Here is a 24,407-nt window from a genome sequence, read left to right as displayed (position 1 = left end):
TTCACCCACCATATGCAGTATGGAAAATGCGTAACCCTGCTTATAAGGTCATGCTGCCACATGCTTTGTTGCTATGCAGGTAACATTTTACAGTCTCTGAAAATCCCTGCTATACGTTAACATCCTCTTTTGTTATTGTGTGGGGTTTGGAATTAATCTGCCAGTCAGAGCTGAACCCTTGTATTCCAGCGTAATTATTCATAAATAAATCCTCCCAAAGAAAAGGGAGAAAATGGTAACATTTTCCTGTTTGAATGTGAATTATGGATAAGCATTGAACAATAAGAGATCAGAAAATTAGAATGGGGTTTCTCTTTGAAATTATAACTTGGTTCATAACCAGGGCCCCCCATTCATAACTTAATTGTATTCAGACATTTTAGTTAATTTCCTCTTCATAGTTTTGCATAATGCCATCGAGATATCTGAGTTTGTAATGGAGATTTATGCAGAATTCAAAGGCTCTGATGAAAATTGTGAGTCAGCCCGCTACCAACCCACCTAAGGGGATTTTTTTTTTGCGAGGGTGGGGGGTAGCAATGAATTTATTCAGCATCAGAATTCTCTTTGCAGGTCTTGTCTTACCTATCCTGCCATGGTATTCAGGGTCAGATGATCTAAGACTGGCTGCTCCAAAAGCAAGCATTAATGCTGTCTTGTGGTTTGGCATACTGGAGCAAATATTTGGGAACCCTAAACCCCACAGGATAATCTGCTGAATGATTACACTCTTCTCTTTTTTCTGGCGGGAGGGGAGGGTTTAGATGTTTCATGTATCGAAGCAAGGAATGCATGTTAATTGTATAATCTGTGGTCAACCGTGGCTTAGAATTGACTCAACTGGCTGATCCTTTCATGTAGAGGACCATTAGGTTCACGCTTCTTCCGTCCAGCCCACCTAAAGTAATAAGAAATGTTGGCCTTTTAAAGAATCCTATCTGTGCAAGGGCCCAATTCTTCCTTCCCAAAGTAAAGCAGAAAGACTTCATAAATTTGAGCATTTGGGTATTTGGGCATCCATTTGGAAAATCGCACACACAGTCTCTGAGAAAAGGGAATCTCCTAAAAATTAGCTATTTCCCAAGATCACAAACACTCACATTTCATGTGACACTGAGAGATCTCTGTCTTTTGGTGCTACACCTCTGAAGATGCCAGTCACAGCTGCTGGCGAAACGTCAGGAACTACAATGCCAAGACCACAGCTATACAGCCCGGAACATCCACAACAACCGTTGTTCTCCGGCCATGAAAGCCTTCGACAATACTTCAACAATACTCACATTTCATGTTGCCCAAAGCAATACATCAATCCTGCATTTGTTGAGGGTTGCTAAATGCCACACCATTCAATTCTTTTGGCTCAATAATTTTCATAACCAGTTGATCATCCAATTACAGGCATAATATTATACTCCGACATCTTCAAGACAGTCCTTTTCATTTTATGCTACATTATAATACCTCTTTGAAAACTGCCCTGAATTATAGACTCAGCTGTGGCATTTCCTCATTAGAGATTAGGTGAGTAAATGAGTTTTATCTGCTGGAACATTCAGGGTCTAAAATGTATGTGGCTTCCTTGAGGCAGCCAAACATAGGAAACTAACAGGGACATCTATATTTTGGCAATCACACATCAATGAAAGATAATTATTTCCTAGGCACATATTCAACCTAAGCAATGCCCCACAGTACTTCAGAAATTGTTTCCAAAGCTCTGACAGCTGGGCTGGGCCAGGGCTGGGGTTTTGCCTGTCTCCCATATACTTTTAAATGCTGTCATGTGTGTTCATGATTGTTTCTTCAAAGAGTCTCACTAATTGAAAACTATATACTCTTCAAACAGTGCAATCCTAAGAACACTCTACTGGGAGTAAGCCCACTGAATAGACCTGAATTGCTTCTGAGTAGACTTGCTATGAATGGCTCTGTACATTGACTTTTTCTACTTAAGCTTCTACCATTCATGCCCAGCTAAAACTCTATTGAAATGTTTGTGCCGGAATAATATAGCGGTTAGAGCATTGCACGATGAACTGGAATACCATGTTTCAAAAACCCACACTGCTGTGAAACTTTCTGGGTGACCTTGGGCCAGTCCTTTCTCAGTCTGAACTACCTCACAGGGTTGTTGTAAGGGTAAAATGGAAGAAAGGAGTACTGTGTAGGCCGCACAGAGCTCATTGGAGAAAGAGCGAGATAAAAATGTACAAAGTAGATAGACCTTCTGTTTGGGTAAGAGTCCTTGCAGGCTGTCATTTTAACCACTTACACGGTCATTCATATATATATTGAGCTGAACATTAATGTACATGGTTATTAGGTGCATTATAAGAGATGTTAAATAGGCACGCTAGCATTTGTCAATCATACAAACATGGTTACACATACACTCAAAATGGGATAGGAAGCATTTCATTTTCTTATAAACCAACTAAAAGAGGGTATGTGTTATACTTCATCAGTATCTTCACAGTATTAATTATCCTGGACCTTGAAACAATTCCAAGCTATACTCACCTTCTCTCTAATCTTGAAAGCCTCACTTTTATGCATGCAGCTGCTAGAACAGAGACATAATTGTGTAGCTTTGCTGTGCATTAACAATGATAAGATAACATCGACTGTCCCCTTCCCCCCAAGTCACTGGTTTCAAATAAACCCTTATTGCAGTGAATTTGATAGGATATATCAACCCGGAAATACTGAAAGCCAGTTCTGAACTGGTTGCAAGGCAAGGAGAAATTACCTGATTTGCTTCTCCCCTTTCCCCCCCTTTTTCAGAAGCACAGTGTAAGCCCTACTACTCGGATTACTCTCGCTTCCGACTTCTGATTCACCAGATGTGCACCACCCACTACCTGGATTTGTTCATCACAGGCGTGATTGGGCTGAATGTCATTACAATGGCAATGGAGCACTACCAGCAACCTAAGGTACAACAGAAGCACATCGTTAAGTGCTAAGGTGTTATTAATTTATTGATATAAATCAATAAACGAAATTATACCAATCGTATTCCCATACTGAACAGAAGAAGATGATATATGGATTTGTTCCCACCCTGCTTTGTCACACTGAACCCATTGTGTGCCCCAACCAAATCACAGAGTTTAATTCGTAGACAGCTAAGCAATGCCAGTTGTACTTAACTTTTAAACTCAGGAGGGAGTCCTTTGTAAAAGGAGTTGTGTTGCCTTTCTGACTATTAAATCAAGATGTGAAATGTAGCGGCTACAGTCAACTAGCTGCTTGATAAGGGATGCACAGTTTTATTTCGACAAGATAAATTAAATTTACATACCCACTTAAGAATGGCAGGTGCTTTTCAGTGTAATCCTTTCTGTGAATGCCCAGGAAGAAAACTTTTACCAGCTGAAATAGTCAGCAAATCTAGCAGCCCCCTTTGCCCCCCCCACAATGACAATATGAGGGAAGGTGGGATAGATAGATAGATAGATTTTTACTTTCAGAGAATGTATATACTCTGTCAGAGCCAAGCTACAAGTGACACCTTACACAGGTTGGACACTTGTCAGCTTACCTCAAGTTTTGATGGGAAATGTAGGCGTCCTGGTTTTATAGCTTGGCTCTCCATAACAGCTGCAAGACCAGGATGCCTACATTTCCCATCAAAACTTGAGGGAAGCTGACAAGTGTCCAACCTGTGTCAGGCATCACTTGTAGCTTGGCTGTCAGTTTCACCTCACCTTCTAGGAGGCAAAGAGGAAATAAACAGACGCTCTGAAGAGCTATCTTTGCGGCTCTTAGAGAAGGGAAATGGGCAGAGCCTTCCAATCTGTCTTTTAAAACTCAGCTTCCCGGCTAACGTTGCGACTCCCTTCACGTGAGTATCTTCATGTAATTCATGTCATGTAGATCTCAGATCCTCAAGTGGAGTGATAGAGGTATTATAAACAAACCAGAGTGCACAGGAGAAGAAAACAAACACCTGCCCTGCCCTGCCCTACCCTGGAGCACTTGATTTTTTTTATTTTTTTTAAATTAATTTACTTTTTAATTAAGCTTTATAACATACAACAAATAAGCACTTGATTGATTTTAGTATCTTTCTCCTAACCTCCTTTGAAGCCAGTCTTTGAGAAAAATGCTTCAAGCAACAGAGTAAGACATTGAAAGGTTTAGTTCCTCCTGCCCCCACACTCTTATTTTTATTTAAAAATAGAAACCCCACCACTCCACTTTCTTGACACATGAATGAGAGGCTGTCTGTTATTTTTTTCCCCTACCAGAGCTAATAGTTGCTGGAAGAAGGGAGGGTGTGTCTACATTTACATGAAATCAAAGACGACGAGATTTCCAAAATTTAATCTTCATTTACTTCTCAGGCCCAGAGAACCAAAGATCCGCGATCCTTCCTGATCAAATCTCTTTCATATCATCTGTTGGCCTTGCCTGTTTGGAGATGGGCACCTTTTCCTCTTAATTGTTCCTTCCCTGCCTGCCATAGAACACAAAGACCAAAAGACAACAGTCCCCATGAATGCAATCAAGACATTAATAACACATTCCAAATTTATCATAAAGTGCAAGATGTATGAAAAAGTGAACAATTATATAAATACAGTCATTCACCACTGCAAATATCCAGCATCTGCTTGGTAGTCCAATATCTCAATGGAGTATAAATACATCAATTTACACAGACTTCATACAATAAATGCTCATTAAATATAATAAATACACTTTCAAAAAACAGACCTTCAATAAATAGTAAAACCAGAATAGATAGGAATAAACAGAAACTACTTCAGGTCCTTAAAAGACAGTATGTAAAGTGCAACAGTCCAAATGCTCCTGGAGTATCAAAAGATGATGGTAAATGTACAACATCACTGCAAGGTGGGCAAGATGGTCAATCTCACAAGGAAAGTATAAATACTGTCTTTGTTATACTAATATTATGTTTTCCTTTTTTTTTTCTTTCAAGATAAATCCAGACTCTTGCTCACAAGCCTTGCACCAATCGTCTGCCCCTCAGAGATGGCACGGAGTGCAGCTACTCCCAAGAAGTCCCGACAGGCTGCTAGCTCAGATCCTGTTTTGTATATATTCTTTTTCAAGGAATTATTTTTTGGGTCCAATCAGTCTGTCTGTTGCATTCTCCAGTCAACCAGTCCTTCAATCTGCGTGCCATCCCTGAGGGGCAAACGATTTTCTTTCCTCATGTATAATGTTTGTTTCAGTTTTTGTCTGTCCCACCCATTTCCACCACCTCCAACCCACTTTTTGATATTGGACATTCATTATCATTAAACCACTCCTCCCCCTGCCTTCCTTTTTCCTCTTCCTTGTTTTGTTTTGATCTTTTTTTAAATCATCAATTTCATATTGATAGCTCGACCTGCCATTGTAATAATAGGTGCAGCAGGCTCTCTGACTTCCCAGCCTTCATTTAAAAAAAAAAGTCTCTAGCCCCTTGCCTAGCAGAGATATACCTTTTCCCTCATATCTCCACAAGGGAAGGGGCTAGAAACTTGCTTTTTTAAAAATGAAAACTGGGAATTCAGAGATCCTCCTGCACCTTTTATAACAACATTAGGTCAATCTGTCATATGAAACTGATGGGGTTTTTTTTAATTGGAAAATCCCAGGTGACCCAGGGAGGAACTTCTGCCACCAGAAAAGCAGTGCAGTTTAAAAAGCACATAGTGGCTGCTGCCCAACAGAGGTCAATTTGCCCCTCGGGCACCAGCCTCGGCCTCCTGGCTCTGGGTCAAGTAGGGCCATCCAGTTTTGACTGGGGGAACTGTCCTGAACAGTGGTGGTGGTGGAGGAGGAGGAACCACATGCAAAGACCACATGCTTCCCCATGCAAAGACCTCCCCATGTGTTCATTTTCAATCCTTTTAAGTCAGCCCTTACATTGATACAAGCTTGTGCAAACATTTTAAAAGGGGGATGACGCTGTAACGCCACCAATGATACCACCAATGATGACAGCCCCCTCACTTGAAAAATCCTGATTATTTAAGACGTGTGCAGAACAAAATAAATCAACTCCACAACTGTAAAAATGCAAAGGGCAGCCATGCAGAAGAACCATACACAAATCCATTCCAATGCTTGAGGGTCAACTGCTAAGAAACTCAGGAGTAAATCAAGTGTTTGGATAAGCCCTTGGTTGAAATGCACCCCTGTGTCATTTAGGTAACCTGCCGAGTCATTCTCTCCCCCTTGCTCCACCTCTCACTGCCACCTAGTGTCACTGTAAAAAGTAGAAAGCTTAGGCACCAGAAAATACAGTGTAGACGATTTCTGGAGATTGCTGTAATTTTAGCGATCAGATGCCAAATACTAAATATATTAAAGAAAAGAGGGCATTTGGGTCAGATTTTCATTAGTGAATCTCTGAGTGCACACAGCCCTTATTATGATCTAGGCATATATAACACATTAATTCCTTCATGGAATTGCCTTCTGTGCAAGATTTTCATAACATAAATGAGGTGTCCCTGCATATCAAAGTGGATCTGCGTATTTTATTATCTATAGAATCCCAAGGTCCTTAGCCTTTTGTCCCTCGGAGAAAGGAACTTCCTTCTATTAATTGTCAGTAACCAGGGCTTTTTCACTGGGAAAAGAGGTGGTGGAACTCAGTGGGTTGCCCTCGGCGAAAATGGTCACATGGCTGGTGGCCCCACCCCCTGATCTCCAGACAGAGGGGAGTTTAGATTGCCCTCCACACTGCAGCATGGAGGGCAATCTAAACTCCCCTCTGTCTGGAGATCAGGGGGCAGGGCCACCAGCCACGTGACCATTTTCAAGAGGTTCCGGAACGCCATTCCACCACGTTCCAGCTGAAAAAAAGCCCTGTCAGTAACCTTCAGTTACATCATCTGTTTACTGCAAAGAATCAAGCAGAACAGAGCATTAACCCAATTTGAGGGTCTTTATGCACTTAGTTCTTTCTTCTCTGGCAAACTAATCTCTGTGGGAAAGCCTTTCCCGGAGGGATCCTTTGTCGATCTTTTAAAACTATATGGATGCTGTCTTTCCAGATCACAAAAAGGGTTTTAATTACTACCATGCCAGAACTGGCAAAGATGTGAAAATTATACTCCCTGCCAGTTTTTGAATACTATCAGTCACCAACAGAGAAAAGCTTAGTCCAAGGAAAGGACTAAATCTGATGACCTTTTACTTATGCGGATCCTGTTTCTGTCATTTTTGGTACCAGGAGTCAAGAAATTTAGCAGGTACAAGATCATTTTGACTTTAAGTGTCATTATAGGGGGACACAAATTTCTTATTCGCTCCTGTAGTCAGGTTTGGCACTATCTTTTTTGACAAATGGTAAACGGTCCAGTAACACCTTTAAGACTAATCAACTTTATTGTAGCATAAGCTACAGTTCTCTTCGTCAGATGCAAAAAAAAACTTTGACAAAGTTTTCTTTATACCTCTTTCACTTGTAGATACATGTGCACACATATTTACCCTCCTATACCTTCCAACCTTTTGCCTTCCTTCCATATTATTTTTTTTTAAGAGTGGGCAAACAACAGAGTAGGACTATTAAATCATGTTCCTTTTAAAAACTTTCCTGAGACACCTTGCTGGTCACAGGCCAAACTGTGATGGTAGGTGACCCATAACTAGAGATGGGCACGAACAGCAATGCAAACTAAAAAAAACCCACGAACAGCCCAATCTGCTGTTTGCAAACAAGCTGTTCGTGAGGCCCCATTCTAAACGAACAGGTGGTCATTGCAAGACTCCTTCATTGCTGTTCGTCAAGCCAGACAGTCTGGCACCTGCAATCAATTCCCTTGGCAACTGGAGGCAGGGACTGCCTGAACTCTGTCTGAACTCTTGCTGTTGCCCTGGAAACTCCAATCTAAGCCCAATTTAGCTTGATAGGCAGGTCTTCCTTTCAAATGTGGAGCTCCAAATTTGTTACAAGGAAGCAAAGAGCAGGAGGGAGGGGGGCTCCCAGCTCTGGCTTTCAGGGAAAGACAGTTGCTGTTGGCATTTTGAGAGAGAGAGACAGGAAGAGTGCATTGGACCTTGAATTTTCTTCATGTGTGGTGGAATAGGGATCTACCCCTTCAGGTTCCAGGGCTGCTGCCAGGCTCTGGGGCCAAGCTATTATTTATTATTGGAATATTTTGTGCTGCCTGATCAGGTAGGGTTTCTGGGAGTGGTGCAGTAGAATGGAATGCAGTAGAAATGGTCATGATAACCTCGGGTTTACACTACTGTAATATGCCCAGTGTGGGGCTGCCTGTAAAAAGATGATAGAATTTATAGCCAGCAAGGTCCTTAACCAGAATATATTCACCTACACTGAAGAAGCTGCCCTGGTAGCCAGTCTTTTCCCAAGCCCACTTCAAAATATTTGATTAGATCTTTAAAGCAGCCATAAATGGAATGGGCCTGGAGTATTTGAAGGAATACCTTCTTCTCTATATTCTCTCTCAGGCAAAGGAGTCTCTGTTCTGTCTGCCCTGATCATTGGAGGCACAGACAGTGTCCCCAAGATGAAGGGCTTTCTGTTATCAAGCTCTCCCCATCTGATTCGCTTTTGGCATTCTGAAGTCTTCTTATAGAAATTCTGATAAAATGATTTTGATTTACAGCTGTTTGCCTGCCCTGTTGTTCTTAGATAATGATGTTTAATATTTTTAAATAGCTTTTTATTGTACTAAGGATTTTACATTTGAGCCAGATTCAAGGGCAAAAGGGGCAAGATAAACTAGCAAATAATAATAATGTCATAATATTAATAACTAAGTAATAATTGGTCATCTTTAGGTCAAATCCTGATTTTTTTTTTACCCTGAATTCTATTGCCTTCAATGTCTTTCCCACATCCCACTGGATTTATTTATTCAGCAGAACCGAAAAATCCAACAGCCTCTCTTTTATTTCCACTGTGGTGACTCAGCATTTTGGCTAAGCAGTAGGTCCCTCGTGCCAGGCCGTTGTATTTAGGATCGCATTCAAATTATAGCAAGAGCCGCTTATAACGAACTGCCAAATAACTTGCTTGCGACAGTGGGATGTAATTCACTTCCAATTTGTGCACTGTACTTATTTTTATTAGTGACTAAGTTTGAGAAGGAATAGAAGCATTACAAAAGCAAAGGTGAGGCAGTCATTAAGGCTAGACAGTACCTGAATTTCTAATGTGAGACAATTAAAAAGGAGAGGGAGGGAGGAAACATCTTGTTTAAGGTGGGAGTGCACGGCTCAGGTTGCAGGCTCACCTTGTGGGGAGCTTGTACACGATCCAATTACTTTGTGCTGAAATATGTCATTAGCCATGTTCTGAATGAAGACTGACACTAGAGTTGCTCGACAGCAGGTGCTTATTATGGACCAGAAAAGAGCAACTTTGTTTTGTTTTTTTAACACAGACCATTAGTTAATTCTAGTTTCCTATCTCGGAGTAGCTAGAGAACTGGCGGCTAAGCACTTCCAGGAGGAGGGGCCAGGGGCCCACTATCCCAGCAACCCCTCTTCTATCACCAGAGGTAAAGCAGTACTTGGCTTCTTCCTGCTTGGCCCTCAGGTCCTTGAAGAAGTCCCGTCCTGCGAAGAAGGGCTAGAGAGCCACCATCCAAGCAACTGCCATTCTACTATCATAGGCACATTTTTTAAAAAAATATATATTACTATGGTTTATGATTTACATTTATATTGTAAGCCACCTTGAGTGCTGTAAAATAAAAAAGTGGCTAATAAATATTTAACGTAAGGAAATAAAATAAATAACAAACTAGCGTACACACCTGTCACGGCTGGGCTAAGGCAGTGGTCTCAAAACACTGATGCATGGATTGCCTCTGGACTTTAGACAGATTCCCTGAGTAGGACATAGCAAAGCCACTTCTGCACAGCAGACTCAGTCTGAAATAGACCTGAGGTGAGAAGGGTGGTAAGTGAAGTAAGATTTCAGCAGGAGTTGACTGTGAAACAAACGGATGACAGAATCTTCTGGAAGGATTACACCAAGTATCAGGGCATCAGTACTGGTTGCCTGTCTTTTACACAGTGAAATCCTATCTGTAGCCCAACATTAGATTGTCCCTATTGAGAAGGCAGCCTGGAGTTCAGATGTTCTCTTCTCACTACTCAGGGAGCGTGTCAGGCCTACACTTGTGTTTCCTCTTCATGCTGTCTTTTCTTTTTTTTCTCTTTATGGGGAGGATCCTGTTGAAGACAGAAAGGCAGGCAGTCCTTGGGTAACTGTAGTAACCTCACATTTGTATCCTTGTTTCAGGTTCTCGATGAAGCCCTGAAGATTTGTAATTACATCTTCACCATCATCTTTGTCATGGAATCTGTTTTCAAACTTATCGCATTTGGGTTTCGTCGGTTCTTCCAAGACAGGTACTGAGTGACTTGGTCAGTAAAAATTTGTAGAATGATGAGTATACTCTTAATCAAAGTTCAAATGGTGCCATCCTTTAAAGTCCTAAATGGTTTGGGACCCGGTTAAAGGAACACCTCCTCCCATATAGTCCAGCCCACCAGTTAAGATCTGCATTACAAGCCCTGATTCTGTCCCCCCACCCCACCCCACCCCACCCCACCCCACCCCACCCCACCCCACCCCACTTCATTTTATTTATTTATTTATTTATTTATTTATTTATTTATTTATTTATTTATTTATTTATTTATTTATTTATTTGATTTTAGGCCATCCTCCCCGTGATCAGGCTCAGGGCGGGGTACAATAAAATGCTCAATGAGCATTTAAAATATATAAACATATATAAATAAACATAAATAAACATATATAAATAAGATTTATATATGCCCTCCATGCATCTGACGAAGAGAACTGTGATTCCCAAAAGCTTATGCTATGATAAAATTGGTTAGTCTTAAAGGTGCTACTGGACTCTTTTTGATTTTGCTACTACAGACTAACACGGCTAACTCCTCTGGATCTATTGCTAAGAGAAGGTTTTGAAACCCTATAAATATTACAGGCTAACTTGATCGAGAGCTCCTTCTTAAAAGGGGCTCCTCACCGATGACTTTTGTATCTTTGGGTAAGATACTGTTTTGGGTTCATTTAATTGCTTTCCTTTAATGATGTATGTAGTTATAATGGATGATATGGTTTTCTGTTGATTAATTTGAAATTAAGAATGCTAAATAATTATTTTGTAATAATAAAGTCTTAAAATGGAAACAGAGACTCCACAATTGTATTACTTGTGTACAGTACCCGGTAACAAACCTAAGACATTATCTGTGGTGCACCTCTTGCCAGAAGTTAAATGATTTGATATAGGAAAGCTAACTAGATGCTCAGGGCTTCTTAAATGCATGCCTGTTTCTGAATCAGGCCTAATCATCCAGAACAATGCTAGGACTTCCAATAAAGTTATCTGGCAATAGTTTCAGGGTTTCCAGGTCCCCTTACTCTACCAGTGGCAGCCCTAATCGGGTAGATATAGAGCACATAATTAGTGTGTGGAATTTGCTTCCATGCGATGGGTAGAAGGCTACTACCCTTGGTATCTGGACAATGCAGTTAGATACATTCCTAGAGTATGGATTTATCAATGGCTAATTGTTCAGAGGTGGTATGTCACAGAAAAACAATGACTAATTGGTAACAAAGGCCCTGTTTGGGATACAGTTGCCAGGGACCTGGAGTCCCTCAGCAGGGGAACCCCAGGTCCCCGTAGTCTCCCGGTGGGGGATTGGGAGCTGGTACTTATCCTGGCTTCCTCTCTCTGCGCACACGCGCAACGCACACGTGCTCCCAGCTCATGAGATGACATCACTTCTGCGAGTGATGTCATCATGTGGGGTCAAAGGGGGCCCTTGTTGCCACCACCAGCTCCTGCTGCGGCCGCTCACTGCCGCCACCACCACCCACCCACCCACCTGCTTGCCTGCCCGCTTACTCTCAGGGGCCACAGCAGCAAGAGGTGAGAGCCGGTGCTGGCGGCAGCGGCAGCAGTGGCAACAAGAGCAACCTGCTCTTGCCGCTGCTGCCACCACTGCCCTCTGTCACGGCATGGGAGCACGTCCCCTGCTTTCCTGCCATGCCCCAAGCTGCGCCATGCCAAGCTGCACCACATGCCCTGATCTGAGCCGCACTGCGCACCCTGAGCTGAGCTGCTCAGTTTGGCTTGGCTCGGCACAGTGTGGCTCAGTTCAGGGCACGTGGCGCAGCTCAGCTCAGGGCACGCGATGCCACTTGGCTCAAGTAAGTGGGCATGGGCGGTGGGAGCAGGGGATCCCCTGCCCACGGTGGGGGAATGGTAACCCTAGTTTAGGAGTTGCCTTCAGGCCCTGTTTGGGAGTTTCTCAGAGGACCGCAATTAGAAGAAGGGTGCTGAATTATGAAGACCCTGGATTTCATTCAGCACAGTTGCTGTTATTTTCTTTTGTTCTTATGACCCCATCTAAACCCCTTGCACAAAGGTACTTAATGAGGCATGGCTTGCTGTGGCAGCTCCCTTGCCTCTCCTCCATCTTTCCCTCTTTCTGTACATGCTCAGTCAGAAAAGAAATGAAAAGAGTAGTGATTCTATTTCTTTTGCTACGCAGCTGACTTCAAAAACTATGGCAATTTATTCAGTTCTTAAGGCTAAACTTGCTGCTCTGTTGCATCTTCCTCTGATGTGTCCCACCATCCAAAGAGGTAGATTAATTTGCAGGGAAGCTGTCAGGCGGAGGAGCAGCACACAACATGTTTATGTACATCTTGAGGCCTCTGGAAACAGAGGACAGGGTGGGGCTGGATTAACACTGGTTAGTGAAATCAATAGATTGGGAAGAACACCCACACCCAAACTAAACTATGAGCAGATGGAATGAATTCAGATCTTTATGCAGTTAACACTGGATCCCTACCATGTGTTCCTTTTTTATGTTTCTCTTGATTAAATATCAAAAACATTATGCAAAGTAAAACATTCCCTCTACGTCTCAACAAACCTCACATAACATTTTGTTCTCTATTTGATCCCTCACTTTGGTCTTTTTGAGAGACCTCAATATAACCTCAAAACCCTTCCTTTCATCCTGCACTGTAATAGTAACTGGGCCTTGAGGCATTTTTAAAAAAAAATTGGAAGGACTCTCCCAAAATTAATTGAGAGCTGTTCTTGCAAAAGTAACTTAAATGAAACATTAAAAACAATTTAAAAAATATAAACCAACACTAGCTTCCTTTTTATCGTCAGGGTTACCCTCTGCAATAATTCAGTTCTGCTTTCAACTTTTCTTTGTTTTAATCTGTTGTGAGTTCAGGCTTGGCTAGTCTTATAATCTAATAATAAATGTTTTGTTGTTGAATGTTTAATCTCAAAGATTGCTCAAAGTGGAGTGTGGATTCACGTGTGCTGGGATGAATAAAATGAGTGGAATTATTTTTGTCGTATAGGCGTCCCCACTGCAAATATTTTAGCAGATTTTTATGTCTGATATTTTGCATCACCTTCAGATGGAACCAATTAGATTTGGCAATCGTACTGTTGTCTATTATGGGAATCACACTGGAAGAGATTGAGGTGAATGCGTCGCTGCCCATTAACCCCACCATTATCCGCATCATGAGAGTCCTACGGATTGCTCGAGGTCAGTCCTTCATTACTCCTGGGGCATTCTGTCTACATAACCTCTGATCCCTGAGAAATTGTGAATGTCTGGCATACTAAGATATCTCATATGACATGGCTATACTTTAAGCATGGTTTGGCTAATACCCACCTCAAAGTACTTTATCTTGCTGACAACCCGATCCTAATTAAGTTTACTCAGAAATGGGATTTCATCATTGTGGTAACTAGTCGATAGTGTTGCACGAATTGCATATAGTGAAGGATAGATATTGTTTGGTCCTCAAGTGTACCTGATGAGTTCCTGTCATTTGTATTCCCAGTGAAGGGAGTTATAGATGGCTGTTCCAAACAGCAAAGTATTAAAGAAGTTTGTTACCGAACAAATCGAGCTAATGGCATTAGTTCATAGGTTATAAAAAGTTTTCACTCTGAAGGTTATATGGGTTCACTCCCTTAGTGCATCCTGGATTTAGAATCAAAGAACAAGAGAGTGTTTCTTCTTGCTACCATTGAAATCAATGGGGATTCAGTTGACTTTATAAGTTGGTAGCTCCCAGCGAAATTTTCAGTCTGTGTATCAGAAAGATGTCTGACCTTTCCAAACGGGTTTACTTAGTAACAGTAGTCACTGCCAGGGGAAAATGTTCACTATTTCAATGCTAGCACAGGGTCATGGGCACCCAGTTTAGAGAGGGCAGGAGGTGGGATTCCATTCTCAGAACCCCTGGGCATGCAATTACATGTGGATGATTCTGGCTCCCGGCAACAACAGGACTCTCTGCATAACCTGGTCTTGGTCTTTCACCACCAGTGAAAAATGTTTGGCATGATGCTTGGGGAATGTGTTCCTACTTTTGAAATATATTTCTAGTCGCTTCACATCCTGGTAGTACAACAGTAATATGATCAACACACTTCATTTTCTGCAGTATTGAAATTGTTGAAGATGGCTGTCGGGATGCGAGCTCTGCTGGACACTGTAATGCAAGCATTACCGCAGGTAATCTATGCCTTATCACAAATCGCTCGGTACATCTTATGGGTCTTTTGAATCTCTCCCTTTCTTTTGTCTTTTCTGTGGTTAAAGCTATCTTTATTATAGATGAACTACTATTTGCCTTCCTGTTATTGGGTATATCCAGACCACACGCTAATTCTTCTGTTGCAGATCTTTGAGTTTTGGTTTAAGTTGGTTTGTCCTCTGCAGTACCTAATAGTTTGTGCTGCTGTTCATATGTTTACAGAATATACATATTTCCTTCCTATGGATGTGTAGCCATGATTTCTTTAAAAAGTAGCACCAATTATATGCACAGAGTGCTGTGTACACTCTGTGCATATAATTGGTACAACGAGGGAAAAAAGACAACAACACAAACTAGAAAGGAAAAATGCTACGGCTTCTCTATAGCTAGGATTGTGCAGGATCAGAAATGCTTTCTCCCCTCTCTGCTCCTCAAACCTAGAAAAGGGAAAGGAATTACAATAATCATTAAAACAATAAACCAATGTAAGTTCCTGTGCTAAATAAGAAGGAGCAACTGCACAATGTAACGTTTCCCAAATGTGAGCAAGAGATACTGTGAGAGAGTTAGTGCCAGTTTAATGAGGAATTAGCTTTCCTATTTAAAAAATAAAACAACAACTCCAAAGTGGAGAGTTCAAGGTGCACAAGAATGTAAGCAATTTACTCGGGTCTTGGATTACTTGGAACTGAAAGGAAGCCTAAGCCATTAATGAAAATTTCAGCCGTCAACTGCCTTCTTACAAAAATTGGGATAAGTAACCCATGAGCAGAAGGAACACTGGTTTTTGAGGCTGTAAATATTTATGCAAAATATGCTCTGAATATCAAGGTTGCATTACTAGAATGTTGCATAATGTCCCAAAGACTTGTGCATGACATCCTAAGGCTGCAGTCCTAGAAAGGGCTGCAGCATGAGCTCAGCTTTGATAAATGTTTAAATCTGCTTGTAGCTGGATGCTTGGCAGCAAAAATACCTTTCTCTGCCTGCACACTTTCAATTCACTGCAGACAGCCGGGCGCTGATCAATCAGTTTCCTAGGCAACAGGGGATGGACTTCCTGCAGACCTTCTGCTGAACAGGAAGTGGCCTTCTGCTGACCCGGAAGTTGTGATTTGCTGGCCCGGAAATGACATTTTCACAAACTAAAACAAACCAATTTGTGAACCGGGGCAGGTTTGTGAAAGTTTGTGGTTCAAGGTTTCTGAAATGTGCCAAACCACAAACTGCATGGTTCATTTTTTTTCTGGTTTGTGCCCATCTCTATTAGACAGGATCTGATCATTAATGAAGAAAAGCAAGCAAAGGCACCTTTATAAAAGAGATATAGAATGTCCCTTACAATGAGGGTTACTTGAGATACAAAATCAATGAATGTTTTTATTTCCCCCTATTTCTTTTCTCGTTACAGGTGGGAAATCTGGGTCTTCTCTTCATGTTGTTGTTTTTCATATTTGCAGCACTTGGTGTGGAGCTATTTGGAGATCTTGGTAAGTTCTCTGCTGTACCTTTAGCTTGAAATGAGATGAAGTAGACAGTTGTGAAGGAAACAGATGTCTAAACCACCTTTGTTTTTTGGATGTCACACAGAATGTGATGATACTCATCCCTGTGAGGGCTTAGGGAGGCATGCAACTTTTCGCAACTTTGGGATGGCCTTTCTCACACTCTTCCGTGTATCCACAGGAGACAATTGGAATGGCATAATGAAGGTAATGTCTCCATCAGAACGAAGACTGCTGTTATATGGCGGATGCTAGGACTGTGCTCGATGTTTTCCCATTTTGACTTCTGAGCAGAAATTGACTATAGGAAGCAAGGATTGCACCCAAAATTGTTTTTTTTTAATCTTGTTCTATACCATTATTTCCTTTTACTGTTGCTACATCAACACAGTTTTCTCCTGATAAGAGCTTATTCCTTCCTGCATGACTCACAGGGATGATCCTAGCCAATCAGGGATCACATTTTAAACATGACACTATCTAGCCAGTCAGATTTGACTATGTGCTAATGTTGGGGGCGGGGCAGACAAAGTCAGAGCAAGGGAAATGCACTCTTAATCAATGAACCTGGAATTTGTACTGAAGTAGCCAGGCAGAATCCATTGCAGATTTGAATGGGGCTGTGGGAGATAAATTCACTTAAATCTACAGGGAATGCCACCTGAGAAATTCCCTTTCCATCAAGAAGTTTGCTGAGTTTTTGTGGAGGTCTCTAAGCACCAGAAAACACTAATAGTGTCCTTGTGATACACCAGGATCTAGAATCATCTTGTACATTATGGGCAAAGCTCATCTTAATTCATTTGGATAAGTACAGGCTGCAGCCATCCCAAATACTTTGAATGAGGGGCTAAGCAGATTCTGCAGGCTGCATACAGTGAGGGGACAGGTATAAGAAGACTTACAGTGCAATAGAGTTCCACCTTTCTTAGCTCATTGACTTCACTGTAACTTAGAAGGCTGTAGGAATGCACTGCTAGTTCGGCAGAGCGGGTTTACAAAAGGCATGGTCCATGTGAACCAACTTCAAAACTGGAATAGATTTGTAGACACTGTTCTGTTGAAATTTTCCACTGGGTTTTGCCCCCTGTGGATTTTGGCCCTTCATAATAACCAGGGGTCATTTAGTAGAAAAAGCTTGAGGAGCTCATTAGCATAACTCATTAGCATAACTCATTAGCATATGCCACACTTCTTGCCATCACCGGAAGAGTGTCATTAGTATAACTGATTTGCATATGCCACACACACTGACATCACCTATTCTGGAGGTTTTGGACCCAATCCTGGCCATTCAGGGCCAAAATTGGGCCCAAAATGGCAAAAAAGGGCTGAAAGTGGCTGAATAGGGGCCCAAAATGGTCAGGATCGGGCCTCTGATGAGCGGGACAGTGATCCACCACCTGTCAGAGGCCCACTCCGGGCCATTTTGGCCCCAATCAGGCCAAAACAGGCCCCAAATGGCTGAGAGTCAGGTGGATGGGGCCACCTAACATGTGACCTCTTTTGGGAACTGCCAGAACTGCGTTCCTGTGTGTTCCTCCTCGAAATGAGCCCTGATAATAATGCATTTGAGCCTGAGGGCAAAGCTATAAGTGACGAATGACACTTGAACAGCAAGTGTATTTCTCCCTGTTCACTTGCGCTCCACTCAATCCACTTGCTGTTCAAGTGTCATTCGTCACTTGTAGCTTGGCCCTCTGGCTATATTGAGTAGGCCAGATTGCAAGTTCCATTGGATCACAGCTGCTCAAAACTCTCTCTCTTATGCCACAACCATTTCCACCTCCCCTCCCTTCCATTCCCAGGACACACTGCGGGACTGCGACGAGGAATCCACCTGTTACAACACCGTCATCTCGCCTATCTACTTTGTCTCCTTTGTGCTGACTGCCCAGTTTGTCCTTGTGAATGTGGTGATTGCTGTGCTTATGAAGCACCTGGAGGAAAGTAACAAGGAAGCTAAAGAGGAAGCAGAGCTGGAACTGGAGCTGGAAATGGAAATGAAGACAATCACCCCGGGTCAGCACCCATCCTCTGATGCATTCATGTGGACAGGCATTACTGCAGGAGAAAGGCCTGACAGCCCTGGAGGATATGCTAATCCCATGCAAATCAAGGTGGATTCTCAGCTCTCATTGGTTCACCCTATGGTGAGAATCTCAGGTGGCGGTTGAAGTGTGGAATGGTCTGTACTTTAGATAGGATGTGCACTATGTAGAACAACTGAGTATTTAATTATACTGTGGAGCTGTATTCCTTTTTCTCTGTTGTGTGGTTCTAATAATAACAACAACATTCTATTTATACACCGCCCTTTGGGACAACTTAACACCTACTTGTTTCCAAAGTATGTTATTATCCCCACAACAATCACCCTGTGAGGTGGGTGGGGCTGAGAGAGCTCCTAGAAGCTGTGACTGACCCAAGGGCACCCAGCTGGCTTCAGGTGGAGGAGTAGGGAATCAAACCCGGTTCTCTAGATCAGAGTCTCACACTCTTAACCACTGCACCATACTGTAGAACAAAAACTCCTTGCAATCGATTATCGCATCCACATCAAGTATTTCATACAGGATTACTCATACTGATTAGGCATCAAAAAGTGCTAAATCCAAATGGAAAACATAAAATGAAACTCCAGATTTTCAGATCTGAAGTTTGGTCATTATTTGACAGTGTTGGAAAGTATAAAGAGCAGCTGATCCCCTTCACATAGGCATCCTCTAAAATGATTCCAGGGGCCTTTCAATAGAACTCACGCAAACATTCGTGTTGGCTGGAGAGAAGAGACGTCAGGCTGTATAACAAGGCAAGGTGAGGTGGTGGTTTCAGGTAGTAGATTTTCAGAGGCTTGTGTTACTTGCCCTGCAGTGCCCCCCACCACTTCTACCTTCATTGCTCTTGCCTAAAAGCAGGACCATCTAACATTCCTTCTCTCTTCTCTACTCCCGACGATGTCTTTAAGCACGGCAGCAAGCTACACATGCCCTGTTGAACTTCCCATGCTCTCATAAGACTTCAGAATCCTGTTGAGCATGTGCAATTTGCCACTTGTAAGAAGATATCTGCGAAATGGGCAACTAGGGAGCAGGGAGCCACAGGTGGTACCCCTTGCTGATGTGCAAAAAAGAGGGCTGCGACAATGCAGAGTCAAAGCGGAGAAGGAAAAAAAACGCTGGTGTAGTGGAATAAAATTGTGATGTGTCACTCAAAGATTTCCCATGACATGCTGCTTTGTCAGGGAATCTAAAATCATATATATAAAAAACAGATTTGATTTTTTTTCATTTAACAAGCATATAAATACAGGCTATTAAAAACCAAAGACAAACAATTCAATACAAATTGATCATGGCAAAACTATTTTGCAGGAACCGTACAATACTATGCCCCAACCAGAAATAATAATAAATAATAGCTGCCCTTATATACCACTCTTCCAGACAGATTAGTGCCCCACTCAGAGAAGTGAACAAAGTCAGTATTATTATTCTTCCCGCAATACAGTTGGGAAGGTAGGGCTGAGAAGAGTGGCTTACCGAAGGCCATTTGCTGAGCTCATGGCCGTGGTGGGCTTCAAACCGGTAGAGTACTGATTTGTAACCCAGCCACTTAATCACTATGCTATAGCTGAGGCTGTAGCATGGTTGAAGCTCTGCCACACAACTACATATATACAGACTGAACTATTCACACATACTTACAAAATCACAGGCCTCACAAGATTGTCATAATTTCCAGATTAAAATAATGTTCCCTAAATTTTAAAAAAATGATTGAGAATGTGACCAACTGGTAAAGCAACCATCTCTCAGAGTGTTCCCACCGTAATAAGCGGCAGAACAGATGGCCAGTGTATAGCAAGATTTATAGTCACACCAGTTGTAAAAAAAATCTAGTTTCTCATTTAATCCCTGTGGAACTGTGGTTCAAAGTCTGAGGATCCATTCTACTTCCTCCTCAGTAGGAGTACATTCACAGTCCCACTGATATCATCTTCTGGGCCATTCAGAAAGTGACTAGTTATCATGACAAGATGCTAGGGTCGCCAGGTCCCCTTACCCTCCTGGCTGGAGAGGAGGCAACCTGGTACTTACCATTGAAGTCTTCATCGTGTGCACCACTGCCAAGCGCGATGATGTCACTTCTGGCCCCTGTGAAGCGTGGGAGCATGCCTGCCGCTTGGCACGATGATGTCACTTCAAAAGCACATCTGCTGTGCACTGGCCCAGGAGGCTTTTCTCCTCCCAGCCAATTCATTGGAGCTTCCCCCCACTAACCAGGTGAGTGGCAGTGGGGGGCAGAAGCTAGGAGCAAGGGATTCCCCGTTCGCACCAGCTGTACAAGGTGCCATTGAGGAAGGAAACAGAATGGATCATCGGACTTCATAGCTCCGCAGGGGTTATATGATAATATTAAAATCTATTTTATTTGAGAGAGAGATGAAATTATAGATACGTAGGGATCTTCAATTAATATATATAGTTTTAAAAATTCCCACTGCACCCTCAGTCTTTTCTTCTCTGCTTTGGGCCCCCCTTGTTGAGCCGTCACTGAAATACACAGGGTACTTCTCAGACTCCCAGCCAGGTGTCTAGTTTTAGTTCAGTATATTTATGCATACTTATGTTATGCAGATATATACCAAATGTAACTGGGTGTCTAGTAGAATGTTTATCCTTACAAACCTAAATCATCAATTGGTTCAATTCCTGCTACTTATGTTCAGATCATTGTAGCAACCCTGGTTAATGATTTGGGAACCTCCATGTCACTGGGAAGGGGGGGACATTGTTAATCCCCCTACGTATTTGGAAGCAACTCTTCCTCTACAACAGCAACTCCTGATTTAATTTCTCAGTGAGACATCGTTTGTCGAAAACTGTCCCGAGGACAACCACTATCCTTTTATTCTGCTTTCTAACAATGTAGAAAGCTATTATTAGAATATACATTTCCCATTCATGCATATAACTACAAACACAAGGAGGAGCGGAGGGGAGATGATTAGCTATCTTGCCCACTATTTCTGTTCTGAAAACAGGTATTTCTTTTTTTTATCACAATGGGAAAGGTATCTCATATATTTGCGTTCCTTTTTTCAACTGCTTTTTCACCAAAAACTGTTTTTAGATATTTTGATATCCTATGATTCCCCCATCCCTTTCTTTCACTGAAAATCTGTGCATTCCATGTGATATTTAACTATACAATGGAAAAGGAATACAGCTCCCATAATGCACCCCTGCTGAGTCATGTGATTGGCATGCTTCTTTGCTTGCACTGTTCCTGAAGTGTATGTACTACCAGTATGTTTCATTAGGTTCTGACTGCGATGATTCATATCATTCACATTAGCTCTTGCCTGCTTAGAAAATACATTTAAGGAATCACCTATCATAATTATTTAGAAGCTTAATGCAATGATGTATTAATATTGGGCTGTAAATACTTGGGCCAACCTTTTGTAAGCTGGAAGCCTGACATTTAGAACTCAGAGTAAAATTTTCAAACGCTTCTCAAAAGCTTTGTAGTGACCTAGAAAGTAAAACTCCTGTTTGTAGAATTATATTGGCCAGTAAAGAAAGACTCTAAATTTCCAGCAAAAATTCCAAATAACTTTATTGGACACTAAAAGGACACTAGGTATGGCTAAACATAATTTAAACTAGAAGATTTTGATTTAAACTGGCTTAGATCCATTGAACTTTAGCAGAACGGAGACTATGGCATGAGGCTCATGCATTTTGAAAGAGTCAAATGAATTCCTGATTGATACAATTGGTTTTTGGGTGGGACTGTAAAGTTTCAGTGTTGTGTCTGCATGAGCCAGAGTAATCTGGACTACCTTAATTATGAGAGATTAAGTATAATATCCTAACACGGATTACAGTATCAGGCCTATTCTTCTAGCTAAGCAATGGTAGATCCCCCTGTGTTACTCTTTGTTCAAGTTTCCTTTCAAATTGGTAGCCAAGTCACTGTGAAATACAACCCCTGAAGCTCATGTTTCAAATTGCGATGGTATTATGGAGGCAATTTTTACTAGTCAGCATAGTGAGATTAAAGTCCAGTTTCTGGAAAGCAGACTTTTGTACATGTAGTTTATCTCTCTGATGGGCACATTTGGTATAGCCCAAATACACAAAGCCCATCCTGAATACTCCCTTGTCTATTCAGCAAATACAGGATGCACTTTGCATACGTTTTGCACAATGACTAAGCAATCTGGCTACAAAACATAATGTCTACCCATTTGATCCCAGGGTATGGCCAGAGGACATGTAATACAGCAGACTTGTTGGGTCTGGTCAGTACCTGGACAGGGGACCTTCTCGGAGGGCTGTGTAAGCTACCTTGTTCCATGGTGGAAGAAAAGTGGAATATAAATTTAATAAAATAAATGAATATCTCTTTTACTGATTTAAAAGCACAGTGTACTGCTTTGCAGGCTGTGTGTTCTTATATGAATCTGGAGTTATGAGGAGTCTTATATATGGATGCCCTCAAGTAAAAGGTTTTAGGCATTTGTTTCCCCTGTACGAACTGGTCATCTGTGTAGTGCTGCAGGCCGATCAGTTCTTACACTGTCTGTGCCCAGGTGCATATTCAGTCTCTCCAATACTGTAGCATCGCTAGGCAGGTTCGGGTTCCATGCCTACTTCCAGTCTCTTCTAAAAATTTCCAATAATATTTTTGCAAACAAGCAAGCTCACCTACCGCGCTCACGCAGGAAAGACTTGGAAAGAGACTCTTGGAAAAAGACTCTTTCCAAGTCTTTCCTGCGTGAGCGCGGTAGGACTCAGGGCTGACTACTTTAAAGGACTTCATTATCTTTGGGGATTTTTTGGTCGCCTAAACCAATATTGGTTTATACAATGTTATACAGTATACAAACCAATATTGGTTCTAGAACTTCTGTTTGAGTGTTACTGCCATTGGCTTACCTCCCCAAACAGTCAATGACTTAAAATGTTTTGGAATATCAGATCAGGCAGGTTTGGGGGGGGAGGGAGGTAGTGGATGATTATAACATTTGATTTATATATATAAAACATTCAATTTATATATATATATATCATTCAATTTATATACCGTCCTTCAGGACGACTTAACACCCACTCAGAGTGGTTTACAAAGTATATCATTATTATCCGCACAACAGCAAACACTCTGTGAGATGGGTGGGGCTGAGAGAGCTCTGAGAGACCCAAGGTCACCCAGCTGGCTTCAAGCGGAGGAGTGGGGAATCAAACCCAGTTCTCCAGATCAGAGTCCCATGCTCTTAACCACTACACCAAACTGGCTGTCCCACTACACGACTATACCACTGCTCCAAACTGGCTCAGCCTTCAGTTACTGCTAAGAGAGGGAAAGAATAGCAAGAGATCGGGGCTTAATTCATACTTTTTCAAATCAACACAGTTTCTGTTGCCCCGTCTCTGGATCACACATTACTCCAGAATCACGTAGGTACCATTCACACCTGTGTTAGTGATGGGGAGGCACCAGGAGCACACTTTCATTTGTGTCTATAGGCTCCAAAACTAAAGACTGGAGCAGCATGGGTTCTAATAAGGCTACACATAGACTAGGCATGAATCATCTTTTTTTGCAAGATTGGGAGGAAGCACTACACATACTGCTGGTGGTAGACAAAGCAATGTTGGAAGCTGCTGTGTAAAGTCACTTTTGCTGCTTTTGAAAATGTATTTTTATGCTTATTCCCTGACAACTAAGTCAGTGACGTGATTTTCAGAGATTCTGAGCGCTCCTATCAGAACTGCTGCTGTTAATCTCCAGAACCTCCGAAAGTCACGCCATTCCCATATAGTGATGCCTGTGTGTGGATTGTAAAGGCTTAATGCTGGGCTCCCATACCCACCTCCATCCAAAGCTTTGCACATTTTGTTGTCTAGTTCTGCTGCAGTTGTTTTCTGTCATGTCGAGTATAATGGCCCCTGCATAATAGATGTACCTTTGTCAACTGGTAATAGCTGGCAGTAGTTCTTCTAGATGAATGTCATGTGCCTCAGCCTTGAAGTACCTCTGACTATATGTAGTTTTGGCTTAGTGTGTAGTAATGTCTGAGAAAGGTTCTGACCATGGTATTACTGCACTGTTCTCTTTCCCTTTCTGTCTCTGTCTTCCCTTCCTGGCCATTTCCTCAACTGCTGTTCCATCTGAAAACATTTTTTCCTATCTCTTTTCTCCCCTTTTCTGTCTCTCACTCTTTCTTTCTTTTCTTTCTTTTTCTTTTTCTTTCTTTCTCTTTCTTTCTTTCTTTCTTTCTCTTTCTTTCTCTCTCT

General features: G+C 42.0%; 1 protein-coding gene across 2 annotated transcripts in view; it reads left to right on the top strand.

Moving 5' to 3' along the window:
• The window catches only part of CACNA1G (calcium voltage-gated channel subunit alpha1 G), a 252,600-nt gene that overhangs the window by 195,128 nt on the left and 33,065 nt on the right, over window positions 1-24,407 (top strand). For both annotated transcript variants that reach the window (XM_054978817.1, XM_054978816.1), the window contains 7 exons: window positions 2,788-2,939; window positions 10,253-10,362; window positions 13,448-13,581; window positions 14,495-14,565; window positions 16,002-16,080; window positions 16,181-16,302; window positions 17,904-18,248. In XM_054978817.1, coding sequence (XP_054834792.1) covers window positions 2,788-2,939; window positions 10,253-10,362; window positions 13,448-13,581; window positions 14,495-14,565; window positions 16,002-16,080; window positions 16,181-16,302; window positions 17,904-18,248 — 1,013 coding nt within the window. The remainder of the gene's footprint in view (window positions 1-2,787; window positions 2,940-10,252; window positions 10,363-13,447; window positions 13,582-14,494; window positions 14,566-16,001; window positions 16,081-16,180; window positions 16,303-17,903; window positions 18,249-24,407) is intronic.

Source organism: Eublepharis macularius, chromosome 4, assembly GCF_028583425.1.
Source record: "Eublepharis macularius isolate TG4126 chromosome 4, MPM_Emac_v1.0, whole genome shotgun sequence".
Lineage (NCBI taxonomy): Eukaryota > Metazoa > Chordata > Lepidosauria > Squamata > Eublepharidae > Eublepharis > Eublepharis macularius.
This window is presented reverse-complemented; position numbering and strand designations above follow the sequence as displayed.